General features: G+C 37.9%; 1 protein-coding gene, 1 long non-coding RNA gene and 1 pseudogene across 3 annotated transcripts in view; all 3 read left to right on the top strand.

The window, feature by feature from the left end:
- LOC113094558 (muscarinic acetylcholine receptor M1-like) overlaps positions 1–4,808 on the top strand; it is a 92,967-nt gene extending 88,159 nt beyond the window's left edge. The window contains exon 2 of one of the 2 annotated variants that reach the window (XM_026260133.1): positions 1,244–4,808. In XM_026260133.1, the coding sequence (XP_026115918.1) occupies positions 1,244–3,038 (1,795 nt within the window). In that variant the 3' untranslated portion in view covers positions 3,039–4,808. The remainder of the gene's footprint in view (positions 1–1,243) is intronic. The other variant, XM_026260134.1, reaches the window with a different exon arrangement.
- A 389-nt stretch (positions 4,809–5,197) lies between these two features.
- Positions 5,198–6,313, top strand: LOC113094555 (uncharacterized; annotated as a pseudogene).
- Positions 6,314–22,171: 15,858 nt separating this feature from the next.
- Positions 22,172–23,934, top strand: LOC113094557 (uncharacterized). The gene is made up of 3 exons (XR_003288124.1): positions 22,172–22,656; positions 22,784–22,933; positions 23,874–23,934. It is a non-coding gene; the product is annotated as an uncharacterized LOC113094557 (long non-coding RNA).
- The last annotated feature ends 2,629 nt before the right edge of the window (positions 23,935–26,563 follow it).

Below are 26,563 nucleotides of genomic sequence, written 5' to 3'. Positions count from 1 at the left end.
TAATTGTTTTGAACATGTTTGATCTGCTAGTTGAAAGTACATGCAGAGCTTATACCTTTTGCATATGAACTATTTTAGCATATACATTGTATTCATATTTAAGTGAGAAAATATTGATAAATATCTTAATATCTATTTTAAATGTAGTGTTATAGGTCCATTGCCTCAGAATGTTGCTCTAGACTAGTGTTTCCCAACTTTTTTTTTGTTTTGTGTTTTCTTCTAACTCTGCAAGTAAGCCTCAAATCTGAGATTTAACATTATCATTAATGTTATTAAAATGGTCCTTATTACAATGATTCATGTCTGATCTAAAAATTCAAAGTAACTTTTTCTCCCATTAATGAGATACCGGAGCTTGTTTGTGATTCACAAGTTTTTTCTAGGAGAAAGGCTGGATTTATTTATAAGGCCAACCCACGTAGGACAAGAGTAATTTTCACTTTTGTACAATGAAATTTAGGTTCCATAGAAGAAGTATGAAATGTCTTCTAAGAGTTAATACCACTTAAAAGTATTTTATAAAGATTTAATGAGAATTTTCAAATTGCAATAGGCAAGTTTAAAAAAAGATTGAATAGATCAACATCGTCCTCTAGTGTAGATATAAAGCAACAGCAATCTTTCATTTATTTAGGAAGCTCAACTACATTATATAAAGCAGTGGGCCAGTTGCATAAACTTTGTTTAGATAACTATGTTAAGACAGTGTCTTAAGAACTAGTATGACCAACTAGCAGTTAGCAAAATCAGTTAGTAATCACTCTTATTTTTTTGGATTCTTCAGAAGTTTTTATGTAACCAAATTTAAACTATTTTGACTAGTCTTAAAGAAAAAAATAGGTGACTAACTTTTAAGAGTAGTTTAGTTTTTTTTTTTTTTTTTTTTTTTTGATTGTATCCCTTATTTAACCCTATGAGGTCTAGGAGGTTTGGGGGCCTGGAGAAGATTTGACAAGCCCTTACTTTTTTTCCCAGTTGCTTATAAACATATACATGGCTAAAGTCTGAAAACATCTGACATCTGATTCAGATCATCAGCTTGTAAAGAGAAAGATCCATAAGCTCAACTGAGTGTGTCAGATAAGGGAGACATACATAATGTACAGAGCATGGGGTCCCTAGGGCCAGGATTAAAAACCACTGAAAAAAGAGAATTTACTTTACTTTCACTGCAAACATGTAACATACATAACTCCGAAATGAATAAACTCAAAGTGATAATTGTTCTCTTTTTCTTTAGAATATGCCCGGCTTGCACTATGGACTCCAACAGCACCGAGTTGGGCCTTTACTCGCCATCCAACATCCTTGGAGTGGAAGTCTACCTGGCATCCACTCCGTGGCCACTGCTCCAGAACACAAGCCTCATCAACCTCAGTGCCGTATTCAAGCTCAATGGGAGTAATTTCGAGGTTGAAGGTCAATCCTATGATCCTCTGGGGGGTCACTCACTCTGGCAGGTCATTCTCATCGTTGTCTTTACAGGACTGCTCTCTCTTATTACTATTATTGGCAATATCTTGGTCATGGTGTCATTTAAGGTAAACCGTCAGCTCAAAACGGTTAACAATTACTTCCTACTTAGTTTAGCCGTGGCAGATCTTATCATTGGGGTCATCTCTATGAACTTGTACACCACCTACATTGTCATGGGCCAGTGGGCAATGGGAAACTGGGCATGTGACCTCTGGCTAGCAATAGACTATGTAGCCAGCAACGCATCTGTCATGAATCTGCTGGTCATTAGCTTTGACCGATATTTCTCCATCACAAGGCCTCTGACATACCGTGCCAAACGTACCACCAGGCGGGCAGGAGTGATGATTGGCCTGGCATGGTTTGTGTCGCTCATACTTTGGGCTCCTGCCATCTTGTTTTGGCAGTATTTTGTAGGAGAAAGAACTGTTCCACTGGATAAATGTTACATTCAGTTTCTCTCCGAGCCTATTATTACATTTTGCACCGCGGTGGCGGCTTTCTACCTGCCGGTGACGATAATGAGCGTTCTATACTGGCGAATATACAAAGAGACAGAGAATCGTTCTCGGGAACTTGCAGTATTGCAAGGCTCAGTTGGAAGGTTCGGAGGTGTCGAGAGGCCGCACTTCCACCTCCACACCACTAGAAGCAGCAGCAATTTCGAACTGGGCCAACCTGGCCACAAACAAAGCTCCGTTACTGGCCTGAGTGGGCGATTCCACTGCTGGGGGTGGAAGTCAGGTGGGAGGGATAAAGGTGGGCCACACCGGGAGGGAGATCAAAGTAGCAGTGACAGCTGGAACAACAATGATGCTGGACTGTCAGCTGACCATTCAGGCTCATCTGACGATGATGAGAGTGCACCGTCCACCACGCGGGCAATCTTCTCTATTGTTCTCAATCTGCCTGGCATGAGGGCAGCTGTAAACTCCCAGGTCACTTCTTGTGAGGATTTGGACACAGAGGAAGATCCATTACGGCCCCCTGTGGTGAACGACGACAGGGATGGCAGCATCTCGCGCTCAGTCAGCAACGGGGATAAGCGGTTTATCGGAAGCATTAGTAAAGTTCATTCGATGTCTGCTATACAGTCGTCGACAGAGCCGAACGTAGATGGCAACAGCACCGCCGTCAAATCTCCCTCAGCACCCATAACTTTCCGAGAGGCAGCTTTAGCTAAACGTTTCACAGCTCGCGCAAGGACGCAAATCACCAAGCGGAAGCGCATGTCGCTCATAAAAGAAAAGAAAGCAGCGCAAACTCTAAGTGCCATTCTTTTCGCTTTCATTATAACCTGGACGCCTTATAACATCATGGTGCTAGTAAACACTTTCTGCAATGGCTGCATACCTGAGAACCTTTGGGCGCTAGGCTATTGGCTATGCTACGTTAACAGTACAGTAAATCCTATGTGCTATGCCCTTTGCAACAAGACATTTCGTAGCACTTTCAAGATGATCCTGCTATGTCGCTGGGATCAGAAAAAAAGCAAGCCAAGCTTTCCACAAAGACAGACTGTGAAGTTTCACAGGAGCATACCGACAGACTCCACATAGCAACTTGGCTAATTTGCTAATGCTAACATGTAAATTGCGAGGGGTAATTCCTAATTAGTATCTGTACTATATACTGAAGCTTTAATGTGTGAATCTCAACGTGGACGTGTAGTTCAGTCACTTATTATCCCGGTTCACTAGATTGTAACATTTTAAGACACTGTGATTTAGTGTAAAAAGAGCTTCAGTGATACTGAAGCACAACTGAGCAAGTGCTGTGGCCATCAGTACTTCCTGTGGATGTTTTATATGCCTTACTAAATCTGCAGTGGCAACTTGCAGGAGTTCTGCTGTGACATTATAAAGTACATTAGAAGTGGAGACTGTATATTTTGAACCTTAGAGAGCTGATCAGATGTGATACTCAATTAATTGTCTGAAAATTTTGGGGTTGAATATTAAATCTCATTGTTGTCAGTCAACAGAAACTAAGATTTTTAAATTAGGTGATGTATATCAAAGTATTTACAGTGAAGATATTTCTTTTTGTAAGTGAAGTTTGCTGATTTCTGTGAAAGCGTGCCTCACAGAGGTTCAGTATCTTTGCTGTCTCTGTAAGTGTAAGTGTTCTTCTGCAACATGTGAGCCACAGTTGAACAGTTTATAGGTTTTTCTCTCCTGTTGAGATTTTTGGTTATTCATAAACAGCACTTCCGTAAGCTGCTCTTGTATAAAGCGTGGTTGTTTACATTTGTTTTGTTACAAGTATTTTAATAGCTGTTGTGTAGGTTTTTAGTGCACATTGAACATGTTTGGAATGCCTTATGTTTGGACTTTGAGATTGTGCACTGAATAAACTGGGCTAGCTGTGAAATCATTTATGAAACCTAAAGAATGTTTTTAACTGTTTAATTGACTTTCATATTTTGACATTAGTGTGTTGGAATGTAATTCCATTTGCAACCAAACTGTTTGCTCTGTCACCAACAGATTTGGAAATTACAGTTTTTAACATCAGCCAAATTAGTTACCAAAAGTAGCTGCAGATTTGCTTGATAAGGAGCACACAAAATACAGACCTATCAATCAAATGTGTGTTTCTTCAACTGTGGGCTCCTTTGGCACTGTGGAGAAAATAAGTTTATTCAATTTGCCCACTAACTACTGTATATCCAGCAGTGAACTTACAATTCATGCATTATGTTATGTCGTTATGTCATATAAACAGTGTAATTTCCATCACATCTCAAATTATGTTTTTAATAACATTAATAGAGTTTAATAACATACTGCAATTGAAATTGTATGAACATTTATGGAATGCAATCTATGGAATCCTTTTTCATGCTAAAGCTAATTTCATAGCATTTTACAGTACGTATCCTAAAAATACACTATTAAATAAACTTTTTCACAAAAATTAAAGCTTGATTGGAAATTACACAAATTGTACACTTGCCATTCAGTTCCAACCCTTTGGGTTGTCAGGAAATAATAATCGCCTGATTTGTAACTTACCCACCATTTGTATTAGGAACAGTATTTAAAAAAAAAAAAAAAATGTTTTTATGTTTTACATTGCAAAAGAGGCTGTCTGATTTGTAAGGCCTTGTAAGATCAAAGTTAAAATTGAGCTTCTGTGCATTGTGTTATTTGTGGCTGTGTTCTTGTTTTGTTCCAGATGGGCTGTGTACAAGTCAGAGTTTAATGATAGAGTTTATGTCAGATTTGTGATAACTGTTGAATGTTACAAAAAATACAGCCCAGTACAAAATGCATTTTTATCCTCAGATTGTTTCTCAAAATAAATGTTCAATTTTAAAATGTATCATTGCTCTTTTTAAATACACGTTTGTGGAAACTTGTTTGTTGGTTTATTTTAAGTCAAGTCTTATGAAAGAATATGAATCACTTTCTATTGGTGGCATGTAACAGGAAGAGAAGCCATGTGATGACAGTATTCATGTGATCGAGGAAGAGCAATTGTCACAAACACGTTCTTGTTCTCTCAGATGAGACTTCATCCAGGCAAGTATGTGTTTTCTTTTCGTACTTCTCTCTGTATTCATTTCTGTCTTGTTAAACAGGTCTCCTGTTTATTCTTGATCCAGGGGAGATCAATTCAGATTAGCAACAACCTTCTAGACTAGGTCAATCATATATTAGGTCCTCCTCTCAGGTCAGTATAGCAAGAATCAAGATCCGAACCATTCAGACGATAGAGATACAGTTACCTGTCCTGCGAGTTTCCACTCCTCTCCTTTAAGAAAGAGAGTGAACGAATGGAGGAAGAGGAGCCTGCATCATCACAGCAGCTGCTGTCACCAGTGAAGAGAGAGAGAGAGAGAGAGAAAGGAGGAAAAGAGAAGAGGAGAGAAGAGAGAGCAGCACAGAGAATGAGAAAGTCAGCCGTATCACACACATTCCCAGCATGGCTTGATCGCTTAAGGCGTTCGTCTTCTGAAAAATATGGGAAACCAGGAGGCCAAGAAGAAGAAGCCCACTGTTACGACAGGAGTGGAAGATGCTGGCAATAGGATGAGCACTAAAGACTGAGACCATGAACATCTCAAGAAGATTAAAAAAAGTTTATTGTCAGGTGACTCGGGCAAAAAGAAATCCAAATCAGAGGGTTCCAAAGGTTCTGTATTGTGCAACATCCATAACATAAAAAAGGTCCTCCCCAAGAAAGGCTTGTCCAAAGAGGATGTACTGGACAGTGGGATTAGGATTAAGAGTATGTATGCTTGTGGCAGCAGCAATGGTGGAATATTGGGTGACTATCTGGAGGGTTCTCAAGCCTGACAGTAAGCAATACATGGCCGAAAGCAGGCAGTCATCCCTGGATATGACAGAAGACAATGCTGAGAGAGGGACTGAGGGATCAGGGTCAGATAGAGACCTCTACAGCTACCACTCAGCCCCCGAGAATGGAATACACCGAGAGTATTCCAACCAACAGAGAAGGAAAAGCAGTGCCGCATCCATTGCACAGTACTCAAAGCTCGGGGTCACAACCACCTCGAGCTTCCAGTGCAAACCTTGGGCTTAAACTTTATCCAACAATACACACTTCTTACATCAAAACAACTAGACAGCTCACTTCGCCCATAATATCTCCATTAACCACTCCTTCCCCAAGCCCTGTGTTTCTTCATAGGGTCAGCTTAGAGTAAGACTCGGGTCAGGGGGTCATAGAAAGTGAAAGTACTTTCTAACCCATATTTGGAATGGGTGCTCTGCATTTAACCCATCCAGGTGCACACACACAGCAGTGAGGAAGAGAACACACCACAAACACACACCCAGAGCAGTGGGCAGCTATATATCCAGCGCCCAGGGAGCAACTGTGCCTTGCTCGAGGGCACTTCAGCCATGGGTATTGAGGGTGGAATAAAGCGCTTGTCATTCACTCCCCCACCTACAACTTCTGCCAGCACCGAGACTCAAACCTGCGACTTTCGGGTTACAAGTCCAACTCTCTAACCATTAGGCCACAGATGCCCCCTAGAGAGCAGGAAGCTGGAGGGCACAGTCCTATAGCATTGAAGGTCCAGTGGGTTGCCATGATGAATGGTTTGGAGATCTTATTGATCATGAATTCCAGACCCTAAAATCCAGGCAAACTCCATCCACCTTTCCAAGTGTGTTTTCAAGTGTTGTCTGTGTGTGTGTGTGTTTTGATTGATAAAAATCAATGTTCACACTCACAGTCATAGAGAACTGGTGTCCAGACCAATAAAAAGATGCTGGAACACATCTTGGCAAAAAATCACAGAAGTTTGTATTTTCAAAAGACTGATTCCAGGAAAGTTTAAGATGTGTAATTCCATGTCATAGGAGTTGGTTGCCAAGATGTGACATAAATCCCTTTTCTCCTTTTATTGTTCTTTATTCTGGTTCACTCCCCTCAAGGTTCAATGAGCAGTCAAAAAACATGAAATCTGGCTCTCAGATATGCATAATACACACATACACACAAAGAAACATACACAGACACAAGTTAGCTACTGGCTATAAAGCTCTGGTTTCCTGCTCATTGAGTCAGGGTGCCACAGGAAGTCACTCAAACACACACTTATATAAAAGTACACACACTTTTTTAAGTGGTTTATTCTTAGTGACTGTAAATAAAAAATAAACGCATTATGGACACTATTAGGGGGCTATTTTTAATTTGGTAGACACAAAGCTTGTATCCATGTCTGAATGTGTATACAAAGCAACCAAGGTTAAATGTCTTGGAAACTCGTTTGTGCTCTGCATATTAAACCAAAAGAATAGTTGTTTTTTGGTTTTTGATTAACACTAAAGTCACTGTATATTACAAACAACTTCCTGTATAAACACATCAGGCTATTTACATGCTGTTTTTATTTAGTGCACCCATTTACTTAAACCTTAAAGATTTGAATCTTAAAACTTGATCAAATTCAACAACGTGTTATTCCTGAAAACATAGGTCAAGTGACAAAAATCTGAGAGAGCTAAGAGCTGAGCAAGCATCAATCTATTTATCAGTCATTTTACACCCAAATTCAGACAGTACATGACAGAGTATGTAACAGTGAAATGAGTCATGTTTTGTAGAAAGAGAGCTTATTATTATTATTTCATTATTATCATTATTGATGTTAAACAGAAATCAGCCTGTTTACTAGGCCTTGATGGAAGGCTCAAAGATGAGCTATTGAATTTGTGTCCAGTTGATAAATGAGAACGAAGTTGTTGAAGAGTAGTTCATGCTTGAGGTGGAGAGATTTTCCTTTTAGAAATGTGCACATACATGCACAACAGTTTACCAGATGAAAAGCCTCTACTTCAGAATGTGAAATGAATTATGAAGACAAAAGTTCCACAAGTTCCACAATTTCCACTTCATTTGTTTTCTGGATCGAAGCATCACTCAGTCAGGGTCAGTGACAAAAAAATTATTTAATACATATGGTAACACAGAAGACATTAGCAGTCACATACAAATCACATTCTATATTGCTTTAAATATGAATATTGTTAATTTCACTCTCTTACAGATCACTCTCTGTTTGAGAGATGCTTTGTACAGTGGGGTTGTTCTGAAGATGATAGTGCTGCACAAGATGTTGAGAGATTGTGTTGCCGTATTCTTGCTTTGGGGATTCTGCTGTCATTCAGTGACTGTATCAGGGAACCACCCACAGGAAGTGGTTGGATAAACCCATTTGCATGACCATCCAATTTTTGTCTCTTGTTTTATAAGGACACTCTTTCATATTTTATCATGCACAATTTAAAAAAAAAATCATAATTTTCTATTTAAGCATCAGAACATAAGAAATGTTAGTTTTGGACACTAAATTATCTTATATAAGGATAGTTCACCCAAAAATGATCATTGTGTCATCATTTACTCATCCTTATTTTGTTCTGAACTAATTTCTTTCTTCTGTTATACATGAAAGAAGACATTTTAAAGAACGCTGGTAACCAAACAATTGCTGGTAGCCATTGGCTTTGGAAGTCAAGTAACCCTTAAGACTCCAGATAACATGCTGAATGCTGAAATTTGCATGAGATGACACCAGTCATGGGATCTTGAACTTTCTGTTATGAAACATAAAACACATTGAAATGCAGATGTATCCTCTCTGGTTATAATGTTATATTCACTAGCTAGGACCATGTCACAAACAAGCTATGGCACGGTAGTTGAACAGGGAGCTGGGGAAGAGTAGAAAGAGGAAGAAGGGGTCGAAGGAATGGGATAATGGGGTCAAGGGAATGGGATGATGGTCAGGTTGATCAGGGCATCTAGAATTGATGGCTCAGGGAGACTCAGGGTGGTGGTTCCATCTCTAGCATATATTAAGGCCAGACAAATAGGACCCCTCGATACAACCTGGTAGAAATATAATGTGGGATAAGGTTGGCTAAATGGATGAGAGAGGGAGGGAAGGGTTGGTTCGAGAGAATAAGACTAGCAGTATGGTATGAGGTGGCCCGATATTTATGGAGGTTTCGGGAAGTCTGGTGATTGTTTGGGTCGTGCCCCAGCTCCCAAACATCTGTTAACCAATTAACTGCATATGTTTTCATTTCTCCTGTTCCAAATAATGGAACCCATTTCAGTATTTTCTGATCTGTTTTGTAATGATGTAATAAATGCTTGTTTATTAGAAGGTAACCATGTTTGTGTGTCAGGGCATGAGTTGGTGTTTTGAATGGGGCAGACTGATGATTGACAGGTTGAGCCAAAAACACAGTTTATGTAAATACTGTACAACACACACTGTAAAGACATTTTTTTTTTTTTTATATCCAGCTTATAAGGTTTACCTTTAAATGTTGTACAGTCATGCAGTGCATCATTGCAGCACGTCTTGACTAAATATCAGGTTCACTGCATGCAATGTCAATGGACAGCCTCTGGAACAGCCTTTCAATGTGTATGTGTGAACATGCTGGCAGTGGCTGGAAGACAAATGCCATGTTTTCTTGGTCAGTGGTGGTGTTGTTCTTTCAGTCTGCCAGCAGAGGTCGCCCTTCACATAGCGCTGCCACAGAATTGTAAATTTTTCTTGCTGTCTAATCAGAAACGCATGGTTTTCGGAACTGCTATATCACATTTAGAATAACATGGTGTTACCATGTCCAAAGTTAGTATCATCCTACTTACTAAACATCTTGGAGCGATCCTGAAGTATGTAAATGCCATGGTACATCAATGTCAGCATGGTTGAATTCAAAGTACCCTAGTTTTACTATCTAATGCTGTATTATCACCATGGCAACACCCTACCTTTTATGTAACAATAAGTTCCAAAACTTCCCATGCTAGTACCATGATTTAGACATTTTGATGGTATTATATTTTTGAACAATGTACCATGTTACTATTTTGTTTTCGGAAGTGTAATATGATAAAATCACGCTATTTGATAAAAGTATCTTGGAGTGCCATGTAAAAAGTATAGTGTATAAGAATAGTATATCAAAATACCTCGGTATTACAATCTAAGCCAATAACATAAATGTGCCATGTCACCACCTCTGTACTTTTTTAGAAGGGTAACAAAAAAGTGACTAAATGTTATAAAACAAATAATTTACAAAACTTTGGATATTTTTAAGGTACTATGATATTTTTTGGACTTGTAATATGATAAAAGCATGTTATTATTTGAAGTACCATGGAGTATAATGTAAAAACATTAGTGTATGAATATTGTAATGATGATCCACTACCCATGTTAAGTACCATGGTACTACCATATGATTTCATTGCTGTACCAGAGTAGTTTTAAAAGACCTGTGTGTAATCAAACATGCATTTGCTTTTCTCTATCGTCCATGAATGTGTATATTAGTGAATGTAAACACTTAGCTAGTTTTAAATCATTCTACATCAGGTTCAACACCCTTACAATGCTTAGAAAGTATTTTACCACCTCACAAGCCATACATCTCTTTAGCGTTGCTATGAAACCCTCTGTAAACAGCATCCTAACAGCATCTTATACTGATTTAAACATCTGTCCAACAGGCGCTGCCATTGCATTTTAAGATCCACCATGTTTAAATTTTGAGATGATATATGGCTGCTTGCATTCCAATGTTCAAAGCACACATGCAACACCTTATATTACAGCTTATTCCTCATGTTTCTAGTAGGAATGTTCTTTAATGATTCGGAATGCAGATTCTTTTGCAAATGGAACTGGCTTTACTGCCCTCTAGGTCTTGAGATTTTTTTTTTTTTGTTTTGTTTTTTGCAGAATACTTAACATTAATACTTGGTACACATTTGACCATATCAAATCGCATGAAGGAACTTCTCTGGCTACTAATGACTACGAATTCCTGAGGCCTGGAGGTCTGGAGCCAAAATTTCCAAATCTCACTGGCTGTGGAAGAGGGTTTTGTGAATGAAAGCATCCCCCCAAACCCATGTCAGTTTGACAGGGCCCAACATGTAACCAGACTGCATGTGTGCGATATGTTCTCCATAACCCCCCAACCCTTCACACAGACCCACACAAGCTCTTTGAAGCTGTTTGATGCTGTGTAATTCATTCCCAGAGACTATTTCTGGAGTCTAGACTTGTTGGACTTCCTTGACCCTCACTGCCAGATTGTATGTGTGCATGATGAAGTTTGTTTCTGTATGTTGTTTGTTTCTGTATGTTATGTGTGTTCATCACCATGCATGTGATCTGTGTTATTAAGAAACACGGCCCCTTACTCACAAACATACACTCACTCATACCATTCCTCAGAAAACTGGGTCTCGAAGGAGAAACTAACATCGGTTAAAACAAGGCACTAACTCATTCTAGTATGATCACATGTGACAGCAGGTGTCTGTGTTTTTCATTCCCTGCTGGTGTTTCTTTTTAAAGATGTGAAGTCTCTCTTTTCTTTATCTTGCTCTCCACTGGATGGATCCACAGAGCAATCTGAAGGGACTTCCGCTTCAATTCAGGAGCTAGAGCAAACAACTGAAGAATTACTTGTGAAAATATCAGATATGGAAAAAGACAATAATGTTTTGGATGGCACAAAGCTTGGAAAGAGAGATCTAGAAGTTGATGGTTTTAATCAAACCTTCAAAAACAGACTAAACTAAACGAACAATGAGTTTTGCTCTACATGAAAGCCATTCAGACCTTGTCTGTCAAGGAAGCTTTTAAATTTCCAGTACCTTTATCAGACCAATCACAGACTCCCAAATTAAGTGACACCACCACTTCACCAGTGGGAAGTGGCTCCACCCCCTCCACCTCCAATTCCTGGCTGTGGAACTCCACCTCCCTTCCTTCACCTCCTGGCTGTGGACCCCCACCGCCGCCTCCTCCACCTGGTTTTGGGCCCCCACCACCTTTGGCTCCCCATCCACCCTTCATGGAATTGGTGCTGCCTGGCATGACTCAGGACTCCGTGGCCCATGAAACCACTCTACTGGACACGGATTCAGCTACATGCCAAAAAGTAATCACATGCCTCGTTGATTGAATGCTGCATGTTTTTGCAATGTGCATATTGAATGCTTGTGTTTCACCTTAAATTCATCCAAGGCCTGATTATGATCACACATATGATAAGGCAAACTGATATTTTTATTTCCCTGGCTCATAGGGATGCCAAAAGTGCCCTGGTGTAGGAAAAGTTTCAAGCGCCATCAGCAGACTTTGACGAATTTGTGGAGCTGTTTGCCAAAAGTACAGTCAAGAAAAAAAAAACTATCTCAGATACCATAATGAAATTGAAGGCCAAACAGGTAAGAGGACTTTTCTACACTGTCATTGATTAAAAGCATGGGGCCCAGGGCAATTTTTGGGTGGGACAAGGCCCCCCTTGTTTCAGCTCCCTGGACAAATTCACCCAGTTGTCTTCCCCTTAAGATAGCTCTGCCCAGGCTCCCGCCTCACCACACACAAAACCATTAACACTGATTTCACACGCACAGCTTGTGAATCAGAGCCTTACAGACATTCAATAAATGTTATATGCTTTATTTAATGTTCCCTTAACCAAACTGTGACTATGAAACTCTTTGATAAGACGGTTTACCATCAGAAACAACCTAAGCATCTACATCTGAAGCTAATCTCGCTCTCTCTCTCTTCCTCTCTGGTCGTGGTGTGAAAATTAGTCACTGGTGAGAAATTTGTGGTTCCTTCGTCTGGAGTCATGCAGATTTCTGATAGCAAGCTACACAACAAGCACATTACAAACTGCATCACACAAATTTAATTGTCCTGCAGCTGTGTTCTTCAACTATGAATTATGTAAAGATGGTGTGTTTTCAATGGAGGATGTACTTAGTACAGAAATTTAATATATTTAAAAAAACGGATATATTTAGCAGTGTAACTGTTTGTTATGTGACATACTGTTATGTATGCGACACTGAAGACTGGAGTAATGGCTGTTGAAATTTCACAGGATTAAAAGGTTTTAATATGAACACGTTTTGTAAATACACAGCAGTATTGTCTACAAATAGGATAAATAACATGCTGGATGTTCTACCATGTAAATATTGAGAAATTGTAAGACTTTTGAAAGTTTTCTGTTTGCTCTCTCTTTCTCTTTCTCTCTCTGGTCTGTAAGATCTGAGGAATGGGGGGGGGGGGGGTCTGTATTGAGTTAAAACCCACAACCCTAAAACCGCCAGCCAACCCAGCGACTCCAGTCAGCCTAGTGTGGTCGTGCCACACTTTATTTGTGTGTGTAAGAGAAAGAGAGAGTGGGTGGGTGTGCATTAGATAATCTATTCAGCATTATTCACAGAACAGTTGCTTTAGGCTTACAGTTTGCACACATCAGTCAAAATGAAAGTGCTAATGTAATCAAATGCCCTTATAATTCACATACAATAGGTGTATAAATTAAAAACAACTGCTTGAAGCTCCATTTGAACCCACATAATCATTAACTTTATGAATTATATAAGTTTTATGGCCCATTGCTTTGTCAGTAGTTATCTGCTCCTTTAGCTGGTAGTTACTGTATAACCACTGCCATCCTCCCTCATACAGCGACATCCACGCTTCCCACCAAAATGGTGCTAAAGTATGGAATCAATTCCCATTGGTCGGTAAGCGTCTGGTTTGAGATCCAGCTCATCACAGGCATGAGTGTGTTTCCCTCATCATTAACGTAGCTCAGCCCCTGTATTTGCGCTGCATTTAGTGGCGTGAGCCCCGTGGAGATAATGAGAGCCAGCGGCTTTCTGATGATCGCACTATGCCGCCATCACACGCTTTCAAGTGTGGCCCTGTCTTAGAAGGTTTCCATGGCTCCAAATTCTTTCCAACAGTCAGAATTAGCATGTTGTTAACAGGCGGTCATGAAAGAGGATACGTTTGCGATGGCACTTGATGTGTATTTGTTAATGGACAGACCTAATATCTTGTATTTTGATTTAAGATTTTTTATTAAAAAAAGGCAAAAATAAAGTGTTTATATGTTTGCAGTATGAAAAGACGGATTATATGAGGTATCCCATGCATCCACACAAAACTCAGACTTATTTGAAGGGGCCTTCTGAAATTGTCAAAATCTAACTCGGTTTAATTTGACTAGACAGGTCTGTCATTTGTATAATTACTGTGATGCTCTTTGGCAGAGCCAGAAACTGGAGAAAGTGAAGTTATTTTGATATATGTGAATGCTATGTATGAAAGAATGGGAGACGAAGACCTCTCCATAATACCATATGAGGAAACAGTCATAAATACTCATACTTTGGCTTTATTTTTGGCTTCCTTATTAGGCCAAAGTACCTCTGCATGCTATTAGATTTATGAGGGTAGCCAGATGAAATGCTGTGTTTATGTATTTTTGTCACCAGCAATAATATTCAGGGTAAACTTTTGTGTTTAAATAATTGTGGAATCTTTTTTATAGTATAAAGTGGCTGCTGTATTATAACAGTAATAAAATAAAGCTCCTCTCTCTCTCTCTCTCTCTCTCTCTCTCTCTCTCTCTCTCTCTCTCAGGTTGTCAAGCTGCTGAGTAACAAATATTTTTAGGTGGTACGGATTCTGATGTCCAGTCTTCATTTAGATACAGTATGAAAGATTTTCAGAATGGTGAGGTTTTAATCGAATTATCATTATTATTATGATTTATTATTATTATTATGAATTGGAGTCTTGATAGTTTGTGTTCATGGCTATACCTATGAGACCCACTACTCCTCTGGGAGATTCTGCTCAGGCTCCTGTCAGCATGTAACCCCTCTAAAGGAGGAAATATGATGTCACAGCCAATTAAGACTCATTGTTCGGTGCTGTTTATACAGTTACTGATTGTGTTTGAAAGCTGGAGAGAGAGATGTTGGATGCGTTTTAGGGTTCAAGAGTGGGTTGATACTGTAGATCTTAATGGATGTGATGATTAGAGCCGCACCATCTTTCTCGTTGTGATCTATTCTTTTACTATAGTTACTGTTTTAATCTGTTTTTGCCAAAAACACTCAATGTCCTGTTTCTCTGCTGAAGATATTTCCTCATTTGTCTCGAATTTGTCTCTCTCTCTCTATCACTCTTATTTGTTGTCATCACTTCATCTGCTCGTTCATCCCCTTAAAACGTGTATAAAGGAAATAATATAATTTCTTTTCATCACAAGTTTGGGAATGTTAGACCTGTCTCTCAACACCCAGATCTATCCAGAACTGTTGATTGTATATTATATTATATTATATTATATTACAATTGTACAGGTAACATTCATGAACCTGTAGGTGTTAACAAATTACAGAGTAGATGAGTGAATCACTTTATTAGGGAGTCATTCAAATCTTTTACTGTTATGATTCATTTTGTTTTGGAACACTGGCATGTTGTTTTATTCATTTTGATATCTGAGAAGAAAAAGTTTTGGGTTTTTTTTTCTTGCAATTTTACTATCAGGATGTATTTAAAATGTATACTTCAGCAGTGTGTTTTTAGCACTGTGTACTTTTTAGTCATTCAATGGTTAACAGGCGTCAGACAAGCTGTATTTTGTTTTCTTTCATGCATAATTTCCCTCCAGTCTAATCCACTGTAACAACAATCCTTTGTTAAATTCTATTTTTCTTTCTTCGTTTTAATGAATCAGCAAGGCTGGATGCAGTTTTAAAAACCACATCACATTATGTGAACGGATACCTAATATTATACACACTCACACATGCACACACATCCTCAGTTAGTCTTTAAACTGGCAGCATTTGAAGACATTTTTACTGGCTCTTTGAGAATTTATGGGCACAGTCCCCATCTATTATGCAGCTCAGTACCCACAATTCAGCACTGGTTGAGTGTCATTGGGTCTCGCTGCAATTCTGCCCATTGCAGAGGCCAGTATGTTTGGCCAGAGTAAACCACCGAATAGAAACAAACAGTTATTCTGACAGTACTGTTTACCCAGAATCAATACATTCCTCAACATCACGCTTCACCACACTGACCTGGATCAGGCCCTTAGAGCTAGGAACTAGGAAAGAATTTTGTGAGTTGGTTTAATTGCAGAGTTTAAAGGTCCATGCAAAGTTATTAGGCATTTATTAATGTCAGCAGAGAAGATGTTGCCCGTTTGTCTCTCTTTCCTTTCATTATACAATTATCAGCCATCAGACAAAATTATAAAACTCTTCTTAGGATCATTAAGGAACCTAAATCTGGTGCAATTCCTTGGTGGATTTTCTCTGAATCGCTGCCTTTGTGTCAGCTTTTTTTGTTTCCCTCAGCTGGTTTTCATAAGATCTCATTTTTGAGCCTGAAAATCACTCCTGCATGATTGACTAGAGCACATAAACACACTTGGTGACAAGCCTTTGATTTCTACCCATAACAGTCTCTAAGTTTCACAAGTCAGCTTGGCGTTGGCAATGATCAACGCCGACCCCCTCCGGACAATTTGTTTGTTTTGTTTCTTCAGTGACTCACACTCGGTTGTTCTGCAATGTCGCCTGTTTGGGTCTTCTGCACTGTCACAGGACATTGTTTTGTGGAAACATTCTGAATCATTGCAGCGGTCACAAAGCAAGCAACCAGAAAACACATGTGGACAATCATGTTTTAATATAAAATCCTTCCTCCTCTTCTCTTTGTTTGCTAAACATTGTACCATTTTATAGTTAGCGGTGTTTAGAGAGAGAAGGTGGTGTGTGTCCGTGCCGCTGATGAATTACAAACATGGTAGCATTCGTTGTATATTTTCTTTGTCTGGTTGTGTACGTTTGGAAGATAGTAATTATGAAAGCTTGGCACGAACTGGACATTGTAAACCTGCTAGGAACTATGAAACTGCTTGGAGAAAATAGTTTGGCCTCTGAAATATGTAACAAGAGCAGTTACAGAAATGTAGCATAGAAGAGTTTGAACCCGATCCATAAGCTACCATTGTTCACTTAACCAAGACACTTATCCCGAGGTGGCTCCAGGGAGATTCCTCCTGTAATAGGTGTTATTTGGATAAAAGCATCAGCTAAATTATGAGATATATAACAATAACACCTGTGAGCGAATTTCAGGTGATTATAGTCATCGGGTGGTAAAACATATAATTGTGTTTATTGTTTCATAAATGTGAGAATTTCTACTCAGACACTCCTATTGTAATTTCAACTAAGCCTTTCTGTCTATAACAAAATAAAAGATCTCTGAACAGGCCTAGATTATTATTATTATTACTGGATGATATATGATACGTATGATATATGATATGTATGATGTATGGTATATATGATATATTATTATAATTTTTGGACCCTTCTTGACAATTTATTCAGTGTTTATTATTTTGCAGTGCATATTATATTATATTATATTATATTATATTATATTATATTATATTATATTATATTATATTATTGATTCAAATTAATATTTGAAATTACTATTAAAAATTTGTTTTAATATTGACAAATAAATGCTAAACACATCTTTAAAAAACAAATGTTTATTTAATATAAATTAGTACTATTGTTATTATTTATTAAAGTTTCTATTCATTATTAGTTGCAAATGCTAAACAAATCTAATTTTAGCACACTGTGAGCTACATACAAAGTCGAAACTAAAGACTTTAGAAGCTTTCGAATCAGTCTCTCCCTCAGATTAAAGCAAGCCCACCACACCAAACTACTGCATCAGTGTTTTGTTGAAACACAGACCACAACCCCAGACATCAATGTGACAAATTCTTTGTTTGGAGACTTTGTTGTAGGGGTGTAGGGATTACACTGTTGTTGTTTGTGTATGTAGTGATTGGGGTGTAGATCTGGTGGGATACTTTTGGCAGGTTGATGACAGGTTATATTACCCACTCATAGATTGTGCATACTTTTTTCATTCTCTTTCTTGTTCTCTCTCTTACACTGTCGTGTGTCCTCTCCCCATCTCTTTTAAGGCTGCAGATACTCTCTTTGTTATCTCTCTCGCAAAACAGGGGTAATGCTTCTGTCTGCGTCTGTCTCCACTTTCTTCGTCCGTGCATTGGCCATATATGGATGTTTTTGTTATTCTTTCTTGTGTGGTTTCTAGAATGTGCCAGTGATCAATTTCTCAATTGCCCAAATGACTGAACACACAAAAGTTATCCCATAATAGCTGTATTTAGCACAGAAAAAGTGTTCAGTCTAGCCAGCTCAATAAAAGCCCTGCTAGAGATTCAAATGTTTTTATTATGTAAAAAAAAATCTGGAAAATAAATGTTTGGTGCTGAGTAAACATGTTTTGATTGTTAGATTATATCATCAACCATGCCCAGAGTTAGTTTATATTGGGAATATTGAGCCAATTCATTTTAAATAGTATTATTTTGTAAGATTTTTTTTTATTTTATTAATTTTTTTTTAGCCTCTTATGCACACTGGACTGTTTAATATTTTTGTGGAAACCATGACACATATTTTCAAGACTCTTTGATGAATAGAAAACTTGAACAGCATTTATTTGAGATAGAAAATCTTTTTGTTTAAAAATGTCTCTTCACCGTCACTTTTCATAAATGTTATTCATCCTTGCTGAATAAAAGTATGAACTACTTTTACAAAATATATTTTGTATTAAATTAAAATAAATATATAAAATAAATAATATATTCTAAAGTAGATTAAGATATTATTTAATATATATGTATGTAACATATAATATATGTATATTAATATATAAACTTGTTTGATTTATGGACATACTGTGATATTTTATTATGAATTTATGAAAGTTTAAATTTCTTTTATTTGGTATTACTTAAAAAAAATGTGTTTTGCCATTTTTGTTCTTTGGAGAATAAATTATTTGAATTCCCAGAGAATTGAAAAGTGGTACTCCTTATAGATTTATCAGCGGAGGGTAGTCAGGGACTTCACCTGAGAAATCATTTCAATAGATCTGATCGGTCAGTCAGCGGTGGATTCTACTTCTCTCTTTCTCTCTCTGACAGCCATCATGAACATGGATTGCACTGTGGTGGATCTGGAGGTGCTCCAGGCTCTGTATGAAAACGTAAGTTTGCAACATGACAGAACGTGACAGTCCACCTAAATTAAATGTGAAGAATCCTGAAGTAAGAATTCCATAAGTGATCATTTATCATATCATTAAACTCTTAAACCTATCAGAACTGGACAGGATATACCCTAAGATCTTGGAGCTTTGCCTTGATGCGGTCCACTCCGAAAGGGAGCGGCGGAAATGTGTGTTAAATACCAAAACAAACATGCAGGCCACAAACACCGCTGGAATGAGTAAGGTTTGCCATGGAGCCAGGGTTCATGTCACTGTCTGATGGAGAGAGAGGAACACAACGACTGTATAAGACGCACATGCAGGCATGGAACTGATGACAGACAGAAAGAGTAATGAAGAGGATGAAGTTTCCCCCTCAAAGAATGGAGAAAGGACAGTTCTAAAAAAAGACTGAGCTTTGAGATTTGTAGCTTTTGTAACTTACTTGCAGTTACAGACTACATCAGTTTGACGCTGTGACATAAATCAAACTTCTTTCTTGAAAGATCCATGACTCGCTCTTAGTTGATTGGTTGGTACCATATACTGATTTTCTTTCATTCTTTAAGTGTGCGAGGGTGCTGATGAGTTTGCACACCATGATCAATCCAGAAATTCGCTCTGGCCTGCTGGATATTAGCTTCTGGGCCAAATCCTGAATGATGGTGATCCATTCTTGCCTTATTAGTTCTCGGAGTCAATCACAGTTTGAGGGCTTCTGCTTGTGCACTCACCTTTTGAGGACTGACCACAGGTTCTCTATGGGATTGAGATCCGGAGAGTTGCCTAGAAATTAAAGATTTTAATGTAATGATCTTCGAGCCACTTCTTTATCACTCTTGCTTTATGACATGGTGCTCCATCATGCTGGAAAATCCACAGATCATCACCAAACTGCTCATTGAGTGTTGGAAAAAGTCGCTCTTGAAGGATGTTTTCATACCATTATTTATTCCTGGCAGTGTTTTTGGGCAGAATTATGCGAAAGCCCAATCTCTTGGTTGAAAAGCAACCCAACACATGGATGGTCTCAGGATGCTTCACTGTTGGCACAATACAAGACTCATCGTAGTGTTCACCTTTTCTCCAAACCATCAATTTTCCAGATGTCCAAAACGGTCAGAAAGAAGCTTCACCAGAGAAAATAACTTTGCACCAGTCTTCTGCTGTCCACTTATTGTACTTCCTGCAGAATTTCAGTCTGTTTTTGATGTTTTTCTTTGAGAGAAGTGGCTTCTTTGCTGACCTTCTTGACACCAAGCCGTTGTCCAAAAGTCTTGGCCTCTCTGTGCATGCAGATGCTTTCACACCAACCTGCTGCCATTCCTAAGCAAGCTCTGCATTGCTGGTGACACGATTCTGTAGCTGACTCCTTAGGAGGAGACCATACTGACACTCTGGGACGTCCTAAAGACTTCTTCACTGCAGTCGAAACTCTCTTGAAGTTCATGATGATTCGGTAAATGGTTCTTTCTGGTGCAATATTCTTTGTAACAATTTCCTTGCATGTGAGGCCATTTTGATGCAAAGCGATGATGGGTGCATATGTTTCTTTGAACATAACCATTGCTTACAAGAACACAATGATTGGAAGCACTTCTTCCCTCCTTTTATAACAATCAGTCTAGTATTACAATATATGTTGTATGATAGTGATTTGACCTTGTTCATTTTTTGGCCAATGAAGCTTTTAGCAATTTTTTTAAAATGCATCTGATCACACTACAGAATAATCTAGAAACAATATGAATGAACACCACAACAGCTGAGCGGTGCAAAACACAAAATGTATGTCCAAAAAATGAGCCCATGACTGTAGAGACATGCATACATATAAATAAATAAATAAATAAATAAATATATATATATATATATATATATATATATATATATATATATATGCGCAAGCATAGGTTAGTATCTGCCAAATTCAGATTTGTCACGCACCAGTTTCTTATTCAAGAAAGATTGGGAAAGTCTATTAATACGTTTGATTTGATTTATTAATTTACTTACAATAATTAACAGTAAAATATATTAAAATAACTATATTATGTGCATATTTACTCTTGAGTTGAAAAATTTATTAATGAACAAATATTTAGTAAAACCTTTCAGTCGTTTGGGTGGGGTAGGGGGGTTTTGGCTCCCCTCATATGTGTACACTCTTAAACATTTGGCACCTACAACACAACAACAGTGTTTCTATATATATATATATTTATACATAGGCTATATTTGCGCAGTGCTGAATCACAACCAAAACAATGTTCTTCTGCAAAATGCATGTAGTTTTATTTTATTTTTAGTTTAAAAATACACATAGTGCAGTGTTAACAAAAAATAAAGTGACATAAAAGTGTGGTGTTTTGTGTTTGTGTCTAATTGTGTGCACATGTTTTTGTGATCAGGACACGACTTTGTATAATAACATGGGTATGACAGAGGTATTACAAGAAGAGGGTGACTTATGAGGACATAACCCATGTCCCCATTTTTTCAAAACGCTTATAAATCATACAGAATTCGTTTTTTTTTTTTTAAAGTAAAAATGCACAAAGTTTCCTGTGAGGGTTAGGGTTAGGTGTAGGGTTGGTGAAGGGCCAAAGAATATACAGTTTGTACAGTATAAAAACCATTACGCCTATGGGATGTCCCCACTTTTCACAAAATTTCACAAATTTCTAATTGCGATTACAATTGTGGACACAAACCAACCTGATGTGTAGTTGACATTTGAGGCTTAACTATAGAAAAGCACTAAAGGTTTTTCAGTTCTGTTTTCAGCTTGTAACATAAATTGTGATAATCATAATTAATAATTGGAAATACAATTTCAAGGGAATATTCAACAATTATGATTTCTGTCATAACCGTGCAACCCTAGTGTGTGTAGGAACTTTCTGCTGAAATCTTTCCTTCCATCCCTCTGTTTTTCCTTCAACCCACCCACCCATTCCCGCTGTAGCTTGAGGCGGTGTTGTTGAGTTTAAATGTTGAGGTTGTTTCTCTTTAGTGTGCGAGACTCCACGCTGTCTCTGACTCCTTCAACCAAAACCACAGAACACCCCCTCACACACACACACACAGTATATCCCTTCTTTCCTCTCTCCTGCTTGTTCTCTTTATTCTGACTCAAGCACAGTCTGAAGTGTGGATCATGCTTCTGTTTGTTGGGTGCTTATCAAAGACCATAACGCAACACACACACACACAAATACTAACGCACTCCAGAGAGTATTAGAGATTAGATCACTATTGGATAGTTATACAATGTTGTAAAAGAAGAATATAAGTGTATTTTCCCGGAATGACATTTCTCAGTGTACTTTCATTCTGTTCTTCTGTCAACCTTACAGAGAGCTCAGAAAGACGAGATGGAACAGATTGGCAAATAAATCAAATCTTCAAAAGATAAAGAAAATGCAAAACTACTGGACAAGCCAAAACAGTAACGATCTGTCTGTCTGTCTATATCTGTTTATCAGTCTTGTCTGTCTGTCTATCTATCAATCAATCAATCAATTATTCACATTGTGTCCCTCTCTTGTCCCTCTCTCTGTCAAGTTTCTGCTGCCGTTGTCAGAGGTTCCTCATTTCTCAGTTTTCTGCATTTTTTTTCCAGTTCACATCACACAGTCTGTGTTACATCAGCTCAGCGCAAGCTTGAAACACTGCTGAGAGTCTGTAGGGTGAGAGAAACATGAAGCACACTAGTGAGATTGCAGTGACAGCTTCACCATTGTCATATTTCAAGTTAAAAGTTCAACTAGAAAGCAGAGAAGAAAACAACCACTTCTCCCTCTTCTATGTTTAAAGGCTCTACAATCAAGTCAAGCCACCCTGCAGGTTATAGTAGGTTTGGTTCTAGCATTTGGGAACATTATGAACGGGTGCAACCGGAGCCGAGGACATGGAGATGGATTTATCCTTGACATCCTGCACAATTTAAAAGATGTCAAGAGCAGTGTAAGTAAAAATGAGATCCCTATTTCTAGTTTAAAGGAGTAGTTCACCCTGAAATAAAAAAATTCTGTCATCATTTACTTGAGACATTAAAGAATGTTTTGTCTGTTTTGTCCATACAGTTTAAGTCAGTGTGGTCTTAAATATTGCGCTCTGTTGACTTTCATGTCATCCACCTTATTTTGCAAAGCAGAAGTAAGCTATTATCTGTGAATGTGTGAGACTTCTGATTCATCAGCCATATTGTCGTGACTGATTCATCAGTAGCAGAAGAACAAAATACAGTAAACTGTAAAAATATTTGCACCACAAACCAGTGTGTTTAAATATGATAAAGTAAAATAGCATGTTAAGAAATTCCAGCTTGCAAAATCAAGCAGTAAAACAGGCAATTTTTGTACAGGTGTAATATATGAATTCACAAACATTTTCCAAAAATCCTTATTGTGCCTTACACAGAAGAAAGAATGTCATACCGTTTTGGAATGACATAATGCTAATTAAATTATGGCAACATTTTTATTTTACAAAATCTTTTATAAGTTTGAGTTTTACTGGTCAACATCATTTGTGCAGATTGACCACATAGACCAGCACTAAAGTAGCAAAAATCTTAATCTGAACCTGAATGTAAATTTGCATATGGTAGTTCAGTGGTCTCTTGTCCCCATTAACTAGGTCATAAACAGTTCTGGCAGCATCACTCACAATGAGCCATCAATATAGTATTATGCCAAGGCAGTAGCCTATATCCACATCCCATGTGGTCTGTGTGTCTGCACACATGTGCATGCGAGCGAGTGCTTTTGCAAGCCATCAAGTCTAGCCTCTTATTCACAATTGCTTTTAGCTAAACAAGTGTATACAATCCCAAAACATGAAAAATGATTATTCTCCTGAGTTTATTTCCATCTCTCATCTCCTCCTCCACTCGCTCCATCAGGACAATTCTCAGAGCCTCCTGTCCTACATAGTTGCTTACTATCTGCAACACTTTGATGAGGTAGGTTTGGGCAACTGTTTATTTGATTGGCTCGACTAACAGACCCCCGGGTCCCTTAGAATCACCCTGCATGGTAGAAAAAAATGTGGCTTTGTTTTTGGTTTCATTTCCTTTCTTTTGCTTCACCATATAGACAAATGGCTGCCCTGAATGAGCAGGGACCTTTGATTGCTTGACGCCCTTTTTGGACGTAGATTAAAAGAACTGTATTGTAAATACTGTCAGCAGTCATTCCAGATGTAGTGATTAAAAGGTTGTGTCCAAATTGACAAAATATGATCCACAGGTTGTTGAAGTGCTTCTAACATTCATGCAAATAACTAGGAGAGAGCATGTGTACAGTATGTGCGTGTGCATGTGAGCGGCTCTGATCTCTGACAGACGGAGTGTTATTGAGATTGATTTGTTGTGTTTGATGTTTTCATTGTTTTTGGAATCACAATAAATTTAAACACCAAACTATTTGAACAGAATTCACATTCAATTATTTTTCAAATAAACTAATGTTACATTCATGATCTCATAAACGCAACATCCTGTTTTTTGTGTGAATGCGCTTTAGACTTTCCATTGTTTGTGTGTCAGGATGCAGGTAAAGAAACATGCGTGTACCCATTTCCAGAGCCTCAGGATATTTTTCTGGCATCACAGATGAAGTTGGAGGATTTTCAACGTGACATTCGCGAGCAACAGAAAGCTCTAAATGGTGAGTTTTGGACACACTCAAACACAAAGCAAATACAAAGCACAGCATATACACCTATCCATGCACATACCGATAAACATAAATTCACATACAAGTGTGCACATACAAAAACATACACACATGCTTAGTTTGTATTCACAAGCACCAATGACCCATGTTCTTCTTTAGAAGGCTCATTGATTTTTATTGAGCCCCCAGCTGGCTGCCACAATGATCAATAATGCAAATGTGGTTTGTTAAAGGCTCCGGCAAGTAAATAAATAAGAAAGAGGGGTCATTTCAGCACTTTTCCTAGGGGTTTAACCTGTTTTTACAGACCTAAAGCACTGTAAAGGCACAGGTGAACTGTCTTTTTACCGTACAGTATGTATACAATAATGTTAAAAAATTTGGAATCAATAAAAAAATTATTTTTCTTTTGGTATAGGTACAAAAATACTTTTATTGAGCAAGGATGCACTAAATGTATCAAAAGTGACCAATAAATCAGTACTATTCTATTGAACTTTCTATTCATAAAATAATTTACAGAATAAAAAATATATTAAAAAAATAATAATAAATATATATATAATGCAACACAACTGATAATCAACATATTAGAATGATTTCTGAATGATCATGTGACTGAAGAAGACTGAAGAAATGGCTCCTGAAATTTCAGCTTACCCATATATTTTTCTAATATATTAAAACAGCATAGAGTTATTTTAAATTGTAATCATTTTTTCACAGTATTCAGCTTACCCATATATTTTTCTAATATATTAAAACAGCATAGAGTTATTTTAAATTGTAATCATTTTTCACAGTATTACAGTTGTAATGTACTTTTGATCAATTAAATGTAGCCTTGGATCAAATAAATGCATCTAATTCTTTCAATTTAGTTTGATAAATTGAGTTTAGACATTCTGGTGATAGGAATGAAAAGTTAATGATTAACGTATAAATCCATTCTTATTTTCACTTGCCATTTGTCAAAGAAAAAAAATCTAATAAATTCAGTAAAGTTATAAAGAATTTGTAGATCCTCTTGTACCCTGTTAGTAGGAATTACCATATATTCTGGTGTTTTTGAAAAGAACCTAGCAGGCAGGTAAAGGGCTTAAACTGCCTGTCTATTTTGCTCCCTGACCAGTAAAGCAATTTATAAGGGTCTTCAAAAGGTTATTGAGAATGGTTCAGCTTTGTGCCGCAAGTCAAAGGTTGTACGACCCAGCTTAAGTGCACGACAGAGTGTGAATGAGGTGTAAGAATCCGATTACATGCTCAAAGCCAAATTTAAATCCCTGCAAACATTTTCATTGCCAGCACAAAAACACACACACACACACACACTCACAGATGTGGAAATACTCACATTCCACTGTCGGCATGTTTGGCTTATTCATATCCTTGAAAAAACACTTGTGGATGTTGATGTGGTCAAATTAGAACACTGCCCTACATCAAAAACACATTTGCAATCAATCATCTATCCAGAGTGAGATTGTCTACCACACACAAATAATAACGTCAAAGCCTTTTTAGTTCTATTCGAACCAGTCAGACATATCAGATGGATTTGCATTTGGCTCATGGAAATTCCGACTGAAAGATGGTTTGGTTGATGCATTGCTATACAGCCTATTAGCTTCGCCCCTGCTGTCAGCCATATTTTTGTGTGCCTTCGCTCGAATCCCTAGCTGGCGATTTGAATTGTTAATCTTTCAAAAGCTTATTAGTCAGGCCATGTGGTTGATAAATTGTAAATGTACTTTTCCAGAGCTTGTATGCTTAGCTAAATCGTTTTGGCATACACCTGCTGAACAGATCAAGCCTACGTTTGTTTAACGCAGGCAAATATTTCTTCTCTGTGTTTCTCTGAATCCTCAACAGTTCACATCCCTAAAATCTCCTCGTTGCACAATAACCATGGCTT

This window comes from Carassius auratus, unplaced genomic scaffold (assembly GCF_003368295.1).
Source record: "Carassius auratus strain Wakin unplaced genomic scaffold, ASM336829v1 scaf_tig00215410, whole genome shotgun sequence".
Lineage (NCBI taxonomy): Eukaryota > Metazoa > Chordata > Actinopteri > Cypriniformes > Cyprinidae > Carassius > Carassius auratus.
The sequence above is the reverse complement of the archived record's forward strand: the minus strand, read 5'-3'. Positions and strand labels throughout refer to the sequence as shown.